This window comes from Actinia tenebrosa, unplaced genomic scaffold (assembly GCF_029948245.1).
Source record: "Actinia tenebrosa isolate PJP-AT-01 unplaced genomic scaffold, QUT_ActTen_1.0 PGA_scaffold2__45_contigs__length_23673736, whole genome shotgun sequence".
NCBI lineage: Eukaryota > Metazoa > Cnidaria > Anthozoa > Actiniaria > Actiniidae > Actinia > Actinia tenebrosa.
In genome coordinates this window covers 21,862,044-21,874,639 of record NW_028292579.1, presented here as the reverse complement: position 1 = coordinate 21,874,639, position 12,596 = coordinate 21,862,044, and the positions used below count along the sequence as shown (strand labels likewise).

The following is a 12,596-nucleotide window of genomic DNA, read 5'->3' as shown; positions in this document are numbered from 1 at the left end:
GATTATTGTTAAGCATAATGTATATATTACCATTAATTATGTTATCCCACGGTTTTTGTCAGTTGTTGGAGGTCATGAAATAGACCTACGACATGAACGACACTCAGTTTTTTGAATAATTGATTAGGCTATGCTTCCATTTGCACATGGCTTGAGTCTCAATAAAGTCACTTTGTGTAACAAATCTATGTTTGGAAACAATTTGTGGATGCTATTTTGAATGAAATCGGGAAATTATTGTTATTTAGAATTTAATTTCCTCAAAATGTTATCGTGAAATTAACACGAAATTAACGAATGTTGAACATTTGTAAAATTAGAACGTAAAGTACATAACTCGAGATTCTCTTAGTTTAAAGAATGGACTATACTTAATGACTTAAACACACAACATTGAGGGGTTCATAATAAAGCACACTTTTTTATTATGCAAGGTCCATTACGTTACATTGCATTGCTTTACAAGTTTTTATATATTATTATTATTACGTCATCATGCATGTGAATATCATTAATATCATTACATCCCCCTTTTTTCAAAATGAAAGGCTAACTCTACCTATTTTAAATCACTACATATCAATTACTGTGTCGTGAGAATAACAAATTTGAACAACAAGGTTCAGAGTCCACAGTTCGATACAAAGTATCAATGTTCAGTACTTTACGAAGTCTTCAAACTTCTTTGGTGGCTTTACCAATCTTCCACTTCTCGTTGTAACTACAGTCGATGGTACTTCAGGTTGTTCAGATTTCTTTAGTTCCTGTTTAGCTTGCATACTTCTTATTCCTGTGATGGGTGGTTCTTGCTCTTCGAAGTAATCTTTTGCATCAAAAAGTTTTGGTTCTTCTGTCTTTAAGAGATGTTGGCGATTTCTCCTAAATGATACGAGCGTGGCTCAGGTAGTTTCTTTACTACTTGTGAGGGTTTTCACTGTTTGTCTTCCTGTAAAATTGTTGTCTTTCTTTTCTGTCTTTCAGCTTTTCAATTATTTCTTGTGGGTCACAGCTTTTTGGAATAAGCATCCCCGCTGTCTGAGAAACTGTAGTTCTCAGTCTTAGCATCTGTGCAGGTGACGGATTTACTCCATATATGGGTGTGTTTCTGTAAGCTAATAGGGTTGTGTAGGGGACTTTTACTTTCTCTAGCATGGCCTTAACTGTTCTGACTGTTCTCTCTGCTTGTCCATTTAATTTGGGATATCCTGGGCTTGATGTCACATGTTGGATGCTCCATTCTTTTGCAAACTCCTTGAATTCCTTAGAAGCATAACATGGTCCGTTGTCCTAAATCAGTATGGCTGGTATTCCGTATCTAGCAAACTGGGATTTGAGTGCATTTATAACAGCCGCACTAGTGAATGAGCTCAAGTGAGTGAGTTCAGGCCATTTTGAGTAATAGTCTACTGTTACGATGTAGTTTCGACCATCCTTTTGGTTCATTTTGGGACATTATAGAACATATCTTGCTCTTCGTAGTGTCTTGTTGATTCCTAGGTTACCACTGTGCAATTTGTCTAACATGTCGTTTCTCAGCTCTTGGGGTACTATGATATTCTCTCCTTTAAGAAGTAATCCTTGTAAGACTGTTATCTCTTCTCTAATGTTCCAGTAATCTGTCCATCCTACCATAACTACACTTTGAAGTAGTGAGAGGGTTATGTTCTTTGCTGTTGCTTCAGCAAATCTATCTATCTGGGCATCTTAGACGATATGCTCTAGTACACTGATCTCCAACACTTCTGTGTTTACTAGTGTTTTTTTCAAGTACGCTCTTGATAACGTGTCAGCAAAATACATTTCTTCTACAGGATTGTAGGTTAGGGTGAATTTTGGGTAGCACTGCAACTGTACGAGCATCCTCTAAAGTCGGAGTGGTGCTGCATGTAGGGGCTTCTTTGTGATTTACTCTAATGGTTTGTGATCTGTCCCTACCTTGACGTCACGACCAATAATGTACTCATCAAATTTGGCGCATTCAAGAAAACCAACGGCCAAAAGTTATTTTTCTGCGTTGCTGTAAGTGCTTTTGAAGCATACGCTACAAGGCGATCATTTTGGATTAGAACTGATCCCAATCCTGTCGAACTTGCATCCACCTGTAATGTGAGTTTTTCAGCCGGATTATGATATGCCAGTACTAGGGCTGCTGACAATGTTCTCTTCATTGCTTGGAAGCTTTTCTCTTGCTTCTCATCCCAGTGCCAAACTGTTTCGTTTAGCAGTAGTTGTCTTAGAGGTGCTGTCAATTCTAAATTGTTGGGAATGAACTTGCTCACATAATTAAGCACTCCAAGTAGTATTTGGAAACCTGTCTTGTCTGTTAGTCTAGGCATTTCTAATATAGTTCTTAATTTTTCTGGATCGGTTTTCAAGCCTCTTTCTGTGAAGATATGACCAAGGTACTTTACCTCTTTTTGTTTGATTTTTGACTTTAGCTTTAAGTTGTTTTGTCGAGCACGCTGTAAAGCTTGTAATCTTGCATCATGTTCTGTCTCGTTTCGTACATGTACCAGTATATCATCCATCGTGACTTCGACGCCATCTTGTCTTAAGATTTAATTCCCCTCGGCATCGTAACAGGTAGCGTAATCGAACAAAGGGTGTATTTCATGAATGTTAGTAGCTTTTGGCTCTCTTTATCCAATTTGATTTGAAAGAAGGCTTTTTCTGCATCCAAAGTTTTAACATATTTAGCTCTATCACACCTTGCTGCTATTTCTTCAACTGTGGGTAATGTATAGTGTTCACGTTTAATTACCATATTTAGATCTCTGGGGTCTAAGCATACTCTTACTGATAAATCTGGCTTGTGTGCAACAACTGTGCTGTTCAACCAATCTTTCTCTATTATTCCTGAATATACCATGCGATTTAATTCTTGTTTCAACTTACTGCGCTTAGCATGTGGTATCCTGCGAGGTAGGTGGACTACAGGAGGAATATTCGGATCAACTGTGATGTGGTTTTCTCCTGGCGAACATCCTATGCCGGAGTAAACATCTGCATAATTCTTTAGAAGACTTTCAATGTTCACATAGTTCACACGGTATATTAGTCCCATTTCGTCGCAAGTTTCTCGTCCTAAGGGTGGTTTGTAGTCTCCATTCACAACTTGAAAACATACATTTTTCTATGGGCATGATAAAGCTTTTAGATTAACTTTCGAGCTTTACTGTTGTTGAATCCAATGGTTTCGAGGTAATCTTGTCATACAGGCTGTTAGATAAAACATTTCATTGAGCTCCACTATCTATTTTAAACTTGACTTGTAAATTTCCAAAGGTAACTCTCTTGACCCAGTCTCTCCCCTCCTCCAAGTGATCCAATGAAAATTATTTCAAAATCATTTAAACCTTGATCCTCTACCAAATCTTTTCCTTGATCTTCATGTTCAATGACACTGTTCTCCGGTTTCTTTTGCTGTCTAGTTTTCGTTTGACACATCGATGCGAAATGATTTAACTGAACAAATAGGTTACAGTTTAGATCTTAATGTAAATACTGTAAAGTTATTGCTGGAAAATCTGTGATTCTTTTATTCATTCGGTTAACATTCTACAGTAATGCTTTTTGTAGAATCAGAATCAACACAACAAACTCAAACAGAGAAACACGTACAGCGCGATGCGCTAAAGTATGTCCCCATTTATTTTATAGCGGTAAAGTATTTAAACGAGCCATGCCGACAGTCTGTCTGGGGTGATATCCAGCCTCGAGTCAGTATTGCTTCAAAGGAAGCTTCATTCGTCTGTACAGAGAAAAGTCGCTGCCTATTTTAAAAAGTAGTTGTAGTATTACTGTATTCAGTTTTCTCTGTTCTACTGTTATATCTACCGTCCTGTACTACTGTATAATTTAAAGTTTTAAAGTACTACTAAAGTTGAGTTATAACTGAGCTCCAATAGTATAACAAGTTTTAGAATTATTATTTTAAAATACAATATGCAGTTTCGTACTGATTAACAAAACACGTTTGAAACATATTTTTGACAGCCCCCTTAATACGGCCACCCCGTTAAAACGGCCACTTTTAAATGTCCCTTCGGTGGCCGGATTTACGGGGTTGCACTGTATGTGCAAATGGTTGCGGCTCTGTGGAGGTTTTTCTCACTTTACAGTATCGATCAAGTTTAACTTTTCAACTTTTCAACTTTTCAACTTTTTCTTGTTTTTGTTTTTCAATACAAAGACGATGTATTGTTTGTTTATTAATTCATACGTTCTTAAAGTTCTTAGGGCAACCATAAGCAGGAAATCGAAGGTCAAGAGAACAATCTAATAATGGTAAATGGGGAACAGTTTGTGATTACAGCTATAGCTCAAACGATGTAAATACTGCTAAGGTAGCATGTCGACAACTTGGTTTTAACAAGACTGTTGGATATTCGTACCGCGGACGAGGGACGGGTAAAGTATGGCTGTACGCCATGTCGTGTTCAGGGTCAGAGGCCTCACTTGGAAGCTGTTCTCACAGGGGATGGGGAAATGTTTACTCTGAATGCAACGGTCACACATATGATGTTGGTGTCGTTTGCGGTACTAACTGAATATTACTTTTATTTTGCTTATGTGCTGTCGATAACTTGGTTTCATCAGGACTCTAGGATATTGTTTGTGAATATGGCATGTATACATGGCATGTATTGTTCAGGTTCAGAGTCCTCACTTGGAAGCTGCACTTACAGAGGATGGGGTAGTCTTTCATCTAGCTGCAATGGTCACACATGATGTTCGGGTGTTGCTATATGCATTGGCTTACAACATATATTTAACACATGGCTCCAATTTTTGCATTAATTCTATTGAAGCCCGGTTTTCTCGGTTTAACGTCCATTTTAACGTTTCATATTTGATTTAATAATGGTCAAGATATGAATATTTTCTTAGTTGATAATAAGAAAAAACTATATCATATCAAAGCTAATCCAGAGTTTGAGCAAAACAACGAGGGGAAACAGTCTACGATGATAGCTGTGAAATAAGGGACCTGCCAAGGTTGCAATTTTTTTTTCATAGGCAGCAAACTAATTATTTTCTCACAAAGATAAATTTTCTCACTTCTCACAGATGGAGATGGAAAAGAACATGGAATGGTGTCAGCATATGATGCAAAGATTGCGCTCGTACGTGGTTTCACTTCATTCAGAATTTACTTTTTCGTAGAATCTGATTCATGGTTTGGTATCTTATTATAGGTTTTTATGTGAAATACACAGTCCTTTGTTTGCTCTCAACATATCTTTCCTTCATTATTGGATTAGTCTCAGATTACAAGCATATCAGTAGTACCCTGCAAATAACAAGAAATAGAGAAACTTCGATTTTCATAGCATTCCATAAAGCATGCAGTAAACTTGTTTTCATCTTATCCTCGGAATAGAAAAAATATTTAATTTTCAGTCTTTTAGTTAAAAGAAAGACAGATAGTGGGGAACAGTTTGTCATGTGTATGGTCGCTGGGATATGCCTGATGCCAAAGTCGCATGTCGTCAACTTGGTTTTGCCAAAGCTGTAGGGACTTGGTACTATGGACAAGGGACGGGTAAAGTATGGTTAAACAACATGCAATGCACAGGATCAGAGGCCTCGCTTGGAAGCTGTAATCACGATCGATGGGGAAATGTTCACTCTAGCTGCAACGGTCACGCATATGATGTCAAACTACTTTTTGTTGTACGGTATTCATTCTCATAGATTAATCATTAATTAAACGTAGAAGATATACTGTTTGGTTATTAGGGCAACATTAGCAACAATTCGAAAGTTTAACAAAGTTAACTATTGTGTTTAAAGCACACTCTAATAATAGGTAACAGTTTGGGACTACACTTGGAGCTCAAACGATGTAAGTACGATACTGTTATGGTTATAATTATAATAAACTCTTCATTTAAAGAGGGTAACACGGAATAGTTACAAAATAACTAATAAGCTAGTGGCCTTTTATCTATAAAACTAAAATAAATAAAACATACAATAAATATAAAAACTAATATGTATACATGCACTTAAAGCTAACTCAAACCCTAAATGTCGTAACAAGAAATCTAAGAAGAAGAAAAAGAAGATATATATATATCAAAAGATTATGTAATTAAATATATAAAAGCTAAAATACATGCTGTCTTAATAAAAGAATTACACTATAAAATGATTTAATTCCTGCTGACACTTAAATAAGATATCCTTATAATTGTTTTTGAATGCCACTAGTGATTCAGAATTTCTAAGATCTAAACTTAGACTGTTCCATAGTTTTTCAGGTAGTAACCGCAAACGTCCTACCACCTTCTGTCATATGAATAAACTTAGGGAAAATAAGATTCATATAACTATACCTAGTAGTACGACTATGACGCTGACTATTGAGCTTTAGACAATACTCAATGTATGTCGGGACTTTATCCTTAAGACGTTTATAAGCTAGACAACATTTAGCTATTTTGGCTTCTTCATAAAAGGGAAGCCACTGTAATTTATTAAAGAAATTAACGCTAGAGGCCTGATTATTGGAATCACAAATTACCCTAGCTACTCTCTTTTGCAGTTTAAGAACACGGCCTAGATTATCCTTATCACAGTTAGTCCAGATATTACTAACATAATTCAATACTGATCTAATCATAGTATTAAATGGGTAAACATGGTTACATGGGTAAACAAGATGTTATCCTTTTTAATATGCCAATTCTCTTTTTTGCAAAGTTTGTCTACATGGGGATTAGAGGAAAGTTCAGAGCCAATTTCAAGTCCCAAAAGCTTAACACTAGGAGCAAGTTCAAGTTCAGTTACTTTAACGAATAAATTCATCTCACCATCAATCTTTGAGGGGAGACGCTTGCCAGTGATAAGCATAGACTTGGTTTTGCTCTCATTGATTGAAGCAATTGAAAAGTTAAGAGTAAGAGGCTGCTTGTGGACAATAACTTTGTTTTAACAAAACTGGTGCATATTCGTCACGAGACGAATAGAATATGGCATATCTTAAAAGATATGCTTTACTTAAAATGGAAGGGAAAGCAGCTGTCTCAAATAAGATGTTGGTTATGTGTATTTATTTCGAACAAGAGTTTTATTGTCCAATGCAAATGGGAAACGTTTTGTTATTATGGTTCCTATTACTTTGATATGCCAGATGCCAAGGTCATATGTCGTCAACTTGTTTCTTATTCAAATTATAGATTCACAAATCTAGGCGTTCACGGCATTATACAAGTCTACCACAGTGGTCAGTGAGGAACAGTGTGTCAAGGTGGTTTCGGAAATTACTTCGAAATGAATGATGCCAAAAATGCTTGGACGAGGAACGGGTAAAGTATGGCTATACAGAATGGGATGTACAGTCTCAGAGGCCTCAATTGGAAGCTGTTCTCACAATAACTTTAGGTACAATACCCCAGGAAACAATTTGTTATTATGGTTCTTCCTATACAGTCAACTTGGTTTCACCGAGAGACGTGTAAAGTCTGGCTAAACAATATGCAATGCACGGGCGCAGAGTCCTCACTTAGAAGCTGTTCTAACAGTGGATGTGGGAAACGTTCACTCTAGTTACAACAGTCACACGTGGGATGTTGGTGTTATACAAGTTTACCACAGTGCTCAATGGGGAACAGTGTGTGCATATAATTATGGTGACTTCGATATGAATGATGCAAAAGTTGCATGTCGACAACTTGGCTTTACGAAAACTGTAGGTTATTTGTACTTTGGACGAGGGTCGGGTAAAATATGGCTGTGGTACATGCAGTGTTCAGGCTCCGAGTCCGTGCTTGGAAGTTGTACTCACAATGGATGGGGAAACGTTGGCTCTGAATGCAACCGTCACAAGTATGATGTTGGTGACATCCCAATTTTCAAAAAGTGAGGAATCAACAAACTGTTTCAAATTGTTAGATTTTGGGCAAGGTTGAATCCTATCACTTACCACAATAAGCCAACCATTCAATGTATCACAATTGTTTGCAAAAGAACCTTTTTAATTGTTTTGTCTTGCTTTTACTAAGGCTGTGGGATATTGGAAACATGGTGAATTATAGCATTATGGCATTCGGAGGCACTATGCTGTATCGGCACAACAGCGGCATCTACAACACTTGGGATGTTTGTCTTCTGAATGCATATTGTTCGTTAACATTAAAAACATACTCTGTCGGCAATACCACATTATTAAATTGTATGGATCGAGAACTTGTTTAGCATTACGTCTTTACCTACACTGATTTTGTTTACAATATTTTAAAATACTAAAAAAAATATGCTTAATATTACCTCTAATTGAATATTTCTCACGACAATCATATATATTGTTCACATCCATCACAATAATCAATGGGGAACAGTGTGCCATTATGTTTATAACAACTAGGATATGAATGATGCCAAGGTTGCTTGTCGTCAGCTTGGTTTTACCAAAACTGTAGGATATTGGTTGTGGGGACGAGGAACGGGTAAAGTATGGCTGCAGAACATGCAGTGTACAGGCTCAGAAGCCTCACTTGGAAGCTGTTCTCACCGTGGATGGGGAAACGTTGGCTCCAACTGCAACAGCCACACGTATGATGTTGGTGTCGTGGTGAAGTATTGTTATATCGAAACATTCATTACTTGAGTGCTTTTCCATGGTCCTATTTAACAAAATAATATTTTTCATAATACGTTTTATAATCATAATCGAAAACCGTGAATACAGTTTGACTTGTAGGGTGATTGGAATGTGAAATTGACATATTTAGATTCTTATTAGATTTAGTGAAATAATCACTCGCAAATCATTATGCAGTGTACAGGCTCAGAAGACTCACTTGGAAGCTGTTTCCACCGTTTTTTGTTTTCAAAATGGTCATTTGAAAACAATTTGTGATTTTAACAATATTTTATGAGGTACGAGGAATCGCAGAGTAAAATGGGGCCAACTTGGATCTATTCGGGACTTTGGACTAGGGATGGGCTTACTACCAAAGTTTATACGCAATAGTGGACGGTGGGGAACAGTGTGTGATGGACCTGGTGGTTGGTACTGGGATATGAATGATGCAAAGGTTACATGTCGACAACTTGGCTTTACCAAAACTGTAGGATATTGGGTCTATGGACGAGGAACGGGTAAAGTATGGCTAAACATTATGCAGTGCTCAGGCTCAGAGACCTCACTTGGAAGCTGTACTCACAATGGATTGGGAAATGTTCCCTCTGGGTGCAACAGTCACACATGGGATGTTGGATAGTCTCGATAAGATTGGACCGATTACTGACCTTTTTGGCAGTAATATGTAATATGTCAGATACATGATTGGGTTGTGTTCCGTAATATTTGCCTCAGATCTTATTGAAGTCACAGTCTTAAATAGTGAAAAGTATGTCACGATAGCCTGGTATGCATGATGCTATAGTTGCATTGCGTCAACTTGTTTTTACCAAATCCATTGTTTACATATTCGCACGATGGACAAATGACTGAAAAAGTATGGTACTACGCCAAGTCGTGTTCAGGATTTCACTCGGAAGCAGCTTGCAGCTGGCATGGGAAAATGCATCTTATAGCCCTCTGATGAACTTTGGGAGCAAAAACGAATATCACGAGCAAACGCAATTATATTAAAAGCCTAACTATAGCAATTTCAATTAAAAATATTTGAAATTTTGTGCGATAAATAATCGAAGATTTGCTCTTTTGACACTCACCGTATAAAAATGTATTAGCAAAACAGTGCTGAACTCAAGCTCCTGTAAAAGATAGTTATGCTGAAATCTAAGAAAATTATAGTGTAGTCGAGCTAGAGCTATTTTTTTGTCACAAATTGCATTTTCCTTCCTTTTGTTGTTTTAACTTCTTGTCAGAATCAAGTAAACAAACGTCACTAAACGTTTACCATTCTTGCACTGAGAGCTCCTTGGTTTTCATGTGTACCTACCCCATGGAGGTTAGGTACGAGACCGAGGAGCCTTGGGTACGAAAATGAAATTTTAATTCTTATAATGTACGCTTGTGCAATTTTTTTGAATTTTGAGTAATGAAATAATTTTTTTTCTCCCATAGAAAATATGCTACTAGTAGGATGTCACTGGGATGAAGCAACGCAAAACCAATCCGGTACAATGCTGAACAGGAAAGTAAGTAGCCAATATAAGTGTGCAATAACATTTCATAATTCTAATTTTTAACATAAAGTTTAAATGCTTAGCATTTATTAAGCTTTTTCATAGCGGCTTGTGGAAAATGGAGACGATCAATTTATATCTTAGTACAACATGGATTTTTTTTTTGGCAAACTTTCCATGCGTGCGTTGTTCGGCCGCTTTTATTTCTTATTCCCTTATCTTACTCCCAGCTTGATGCTTACATCTTCACAATTGTGAAGAAAGTTAAGTCTGACGATGGGAACTTTTGCCCATCTACATCCTTAAGACCTATTAACTTTGCATCTATAATATTTATTTTTAAAAAAACATAAGAGTAAACATAAAAGTATAGTGTTTCAAGTAGATTAACATATGTGTAAAGATGTTTGCTTATTGATGAGGATTGACTCGGATTGCATGCACAACGATTCTAGTTTAATCACAATCCAACATGGCTTCCCTAGTCTAACACAGGTAGCCCATACATGTTTACAAGTAATACCGCTGATCATTACAACTTCCCCCTAGTGAGGAAAGTAACAAAACAACATAAAACAACGACTGATGGGCACTCTGATATCGTGCCGTCAGAAACAATAAATTTTAGAGTCAATGTTCACCAGTCAGTGACATAGTCTTTGAAATGAGTCGGTTTCTTGGTCAGGATTGGTCTCTACCTCTCTACTTTCAGTTTTGCTTTCAGGGTAGAGTGGTGGACATTCCTCAGTTTCACTTTCGACTTCACTTGCTTGGTCTGCAATGTCGATGACTAATGGTCTGTTTTCAGGAGATTTTATGATCATTTTTCGGTTCCTTCTATACTCGCGGCCTTCATCAGTCTCGATCCAGTATGATCGAGGGGTTTCTGCACCTTGCTTCACTATGCCTGGCTTCCATAGTTTCCCCATTTTAACTCTGATCCTGTCGCCTTGCTCGAGTGATGGCAGGGGTTTGGCATGCTGATCATAATAATACTCTTGCCTTTCTTGTTTCTCTGATTGTTTCTTTTTGGACAGTCTTGGGTTAATGACTTGTGGTTGTAGTTGTGCATCAGTGGTCGGGATGGTTGTTCTGAGTCGTCTACTCATGAGAAGCTGTGCTGGGGATCCGACTCCATCAATAGGAGTGTTTCTGTACTCTAAAAGAGCAATATATGGGTCCCGTTTGTCTTTCTTGGCTTTTGTAAGCAGTGATTTCACGGTTTGAACTGACTTCTCGGCCAAACCATTTGATTGTGGATTTAGAGGGCTCACCGTAATGTGTTTGAATCCCCATTGTTCAGCGAACAGTTGATATTCCTTGGAGGAATTTTGGGATAAATTGTCACTTATGACTTCCGAAGGGATTCCGTGCCTGGCAAAGATGGATTTGGTGTGCATGATCACTGTTGTTGACTTGGTGTTTGCTAGCCTGGCTTCTTAAAAAGATTGTGAGTGATAGTCTACTATGACTAGGTATTCCTCATTGTCCCATAAGAATAGGTCTGTCGCTACCTTTTCCCATGGTTTGCTTGGCAGGTTGGAAGGGATCATGGGTTCCTTTGTGTTTTGATGTCTGTGCTCTAAGCAGGAGGAGCTCTGGGAGATCATGTCTTGGATCTGGGCATTCATCACAGGCCAATAGACCACGTCTCTAGCTCTATTTTTGGACTTTTCAATCCCCATGTGGCCTTGATGTATTTTTTCTAGCATGTCCTTTCGCAGAGAGGTTGGTACTAGGATTTTGTTGCCTTTCAGTATGATGCCATCAGCTTCTGAAAATTCATCTCTGATGTTCCAGTAGGCATGGACGCTTGTTACAGTTTCTCCCTTGGTTTCTGGCCATCCTGATATAATTAGTTTTTTAAGATCCTGAAGGTCTGGATCTTCTTCAGTGGCTTTCTTAAATTCGTCAAGCTTGTTCTGGGAGGCTGGGAGACTTGAGGCGATCATGTGAACATGATCTTCTCTTCTATGTTATTTGCCGTCTCTGGTAGAGGACCTCTCGATAGCAGGTCAGGGAGAACTTGTTCTTTTCCTGGTGTGTAGTCAAGGTTATAGTCATATTTTTGCAGCCTTAGCAGAATTCTTTGAAGGCGAGGTGGTGCAGATGCCAGTGGGTTTTTTTACGATCATTTCCAATGGTTTGTGGTCAGATCTCACAGAGACCTTCTTCCCATACGTATATTGATTGAAGCGCTCTAGACTGAACTGGACAGCCAGCAGTTCCTTTTCGATTTGGGCGTATCTGGTCTCAGCATCCGTTAGAGACCTGGATGCGTAAGCGATCGGTGATTCATCCTGGAGTAAAACACCTCCCAGGCCCGATGGTGATGCATCACAGCTGACAATAACTGGCTTCTCTTCATCCAAAAACTTTTAGACAGGGCCTCCATTTTTAGTAAGTATGTCTTTCAGCTCTTGAAGAGCTTTCTCGTGTTCATATGTCCATTGTTCATATGGTTCCGTGGTGGTCGCTAGGTTGGAAATAAA

General features: G+C 38.0%; 1 protein-coding gene across 1 annotated transcript; it reads left to right on the top strand.

Annotated features, from left to right (window-relative positions):
- Positions 1-5,466: 5,466 nt before the first annotated feature.
- LOC116304588 (scavenger receptor cysteine-rich domain-containing protein DMBT1-like) lies at positions 5,467-8,614 on the top strand. Its single transcript, XM_031714350.2, has 5 exons — positions 5,467-5,681; positions 6,709-6,904; positions 7,502-7,866; positions 8,010-8,106; positions 8,372-8,614. Exons 1-5 carry the CDS (start codon positions 5,467-5,469, stop codon positions 8,612-8,614), a joined length of 1,116 nt encoding a protein of 371 aa, XP_031570210.2.
- The last annotated feature ends 3,982 nt before the right edge of the window (positions 8,615-12,596 follow it).

What these genes read in the sequence shown, in the direction of transcription:
- LOC116304588 (XM_031714350.2), top strand. Translation starts at nt 5,467, where the DNA reads ATGCCTGATGCCAAAGTCGCATGTCGTCAACTTGGTTTTGCCAAAGCT. An exon ending in AAACTACTTTTTGTTGTACG is followed by an intron (nt 5,682 to 6,708) that starts GTATTCATTCTC and finishes TTTTTTGCAAAG; the next exon opens with TTTGTCTACATGGGGATTAG. An exon ending in GCATCTACAACACTTGGGAT is followed by an intron (nt 8,107 to 8,371) that starts GTTTGTCTTCTG and finishes TATAACAACTAG; the next exon opens with GATATGAATGATGCCAAGGT.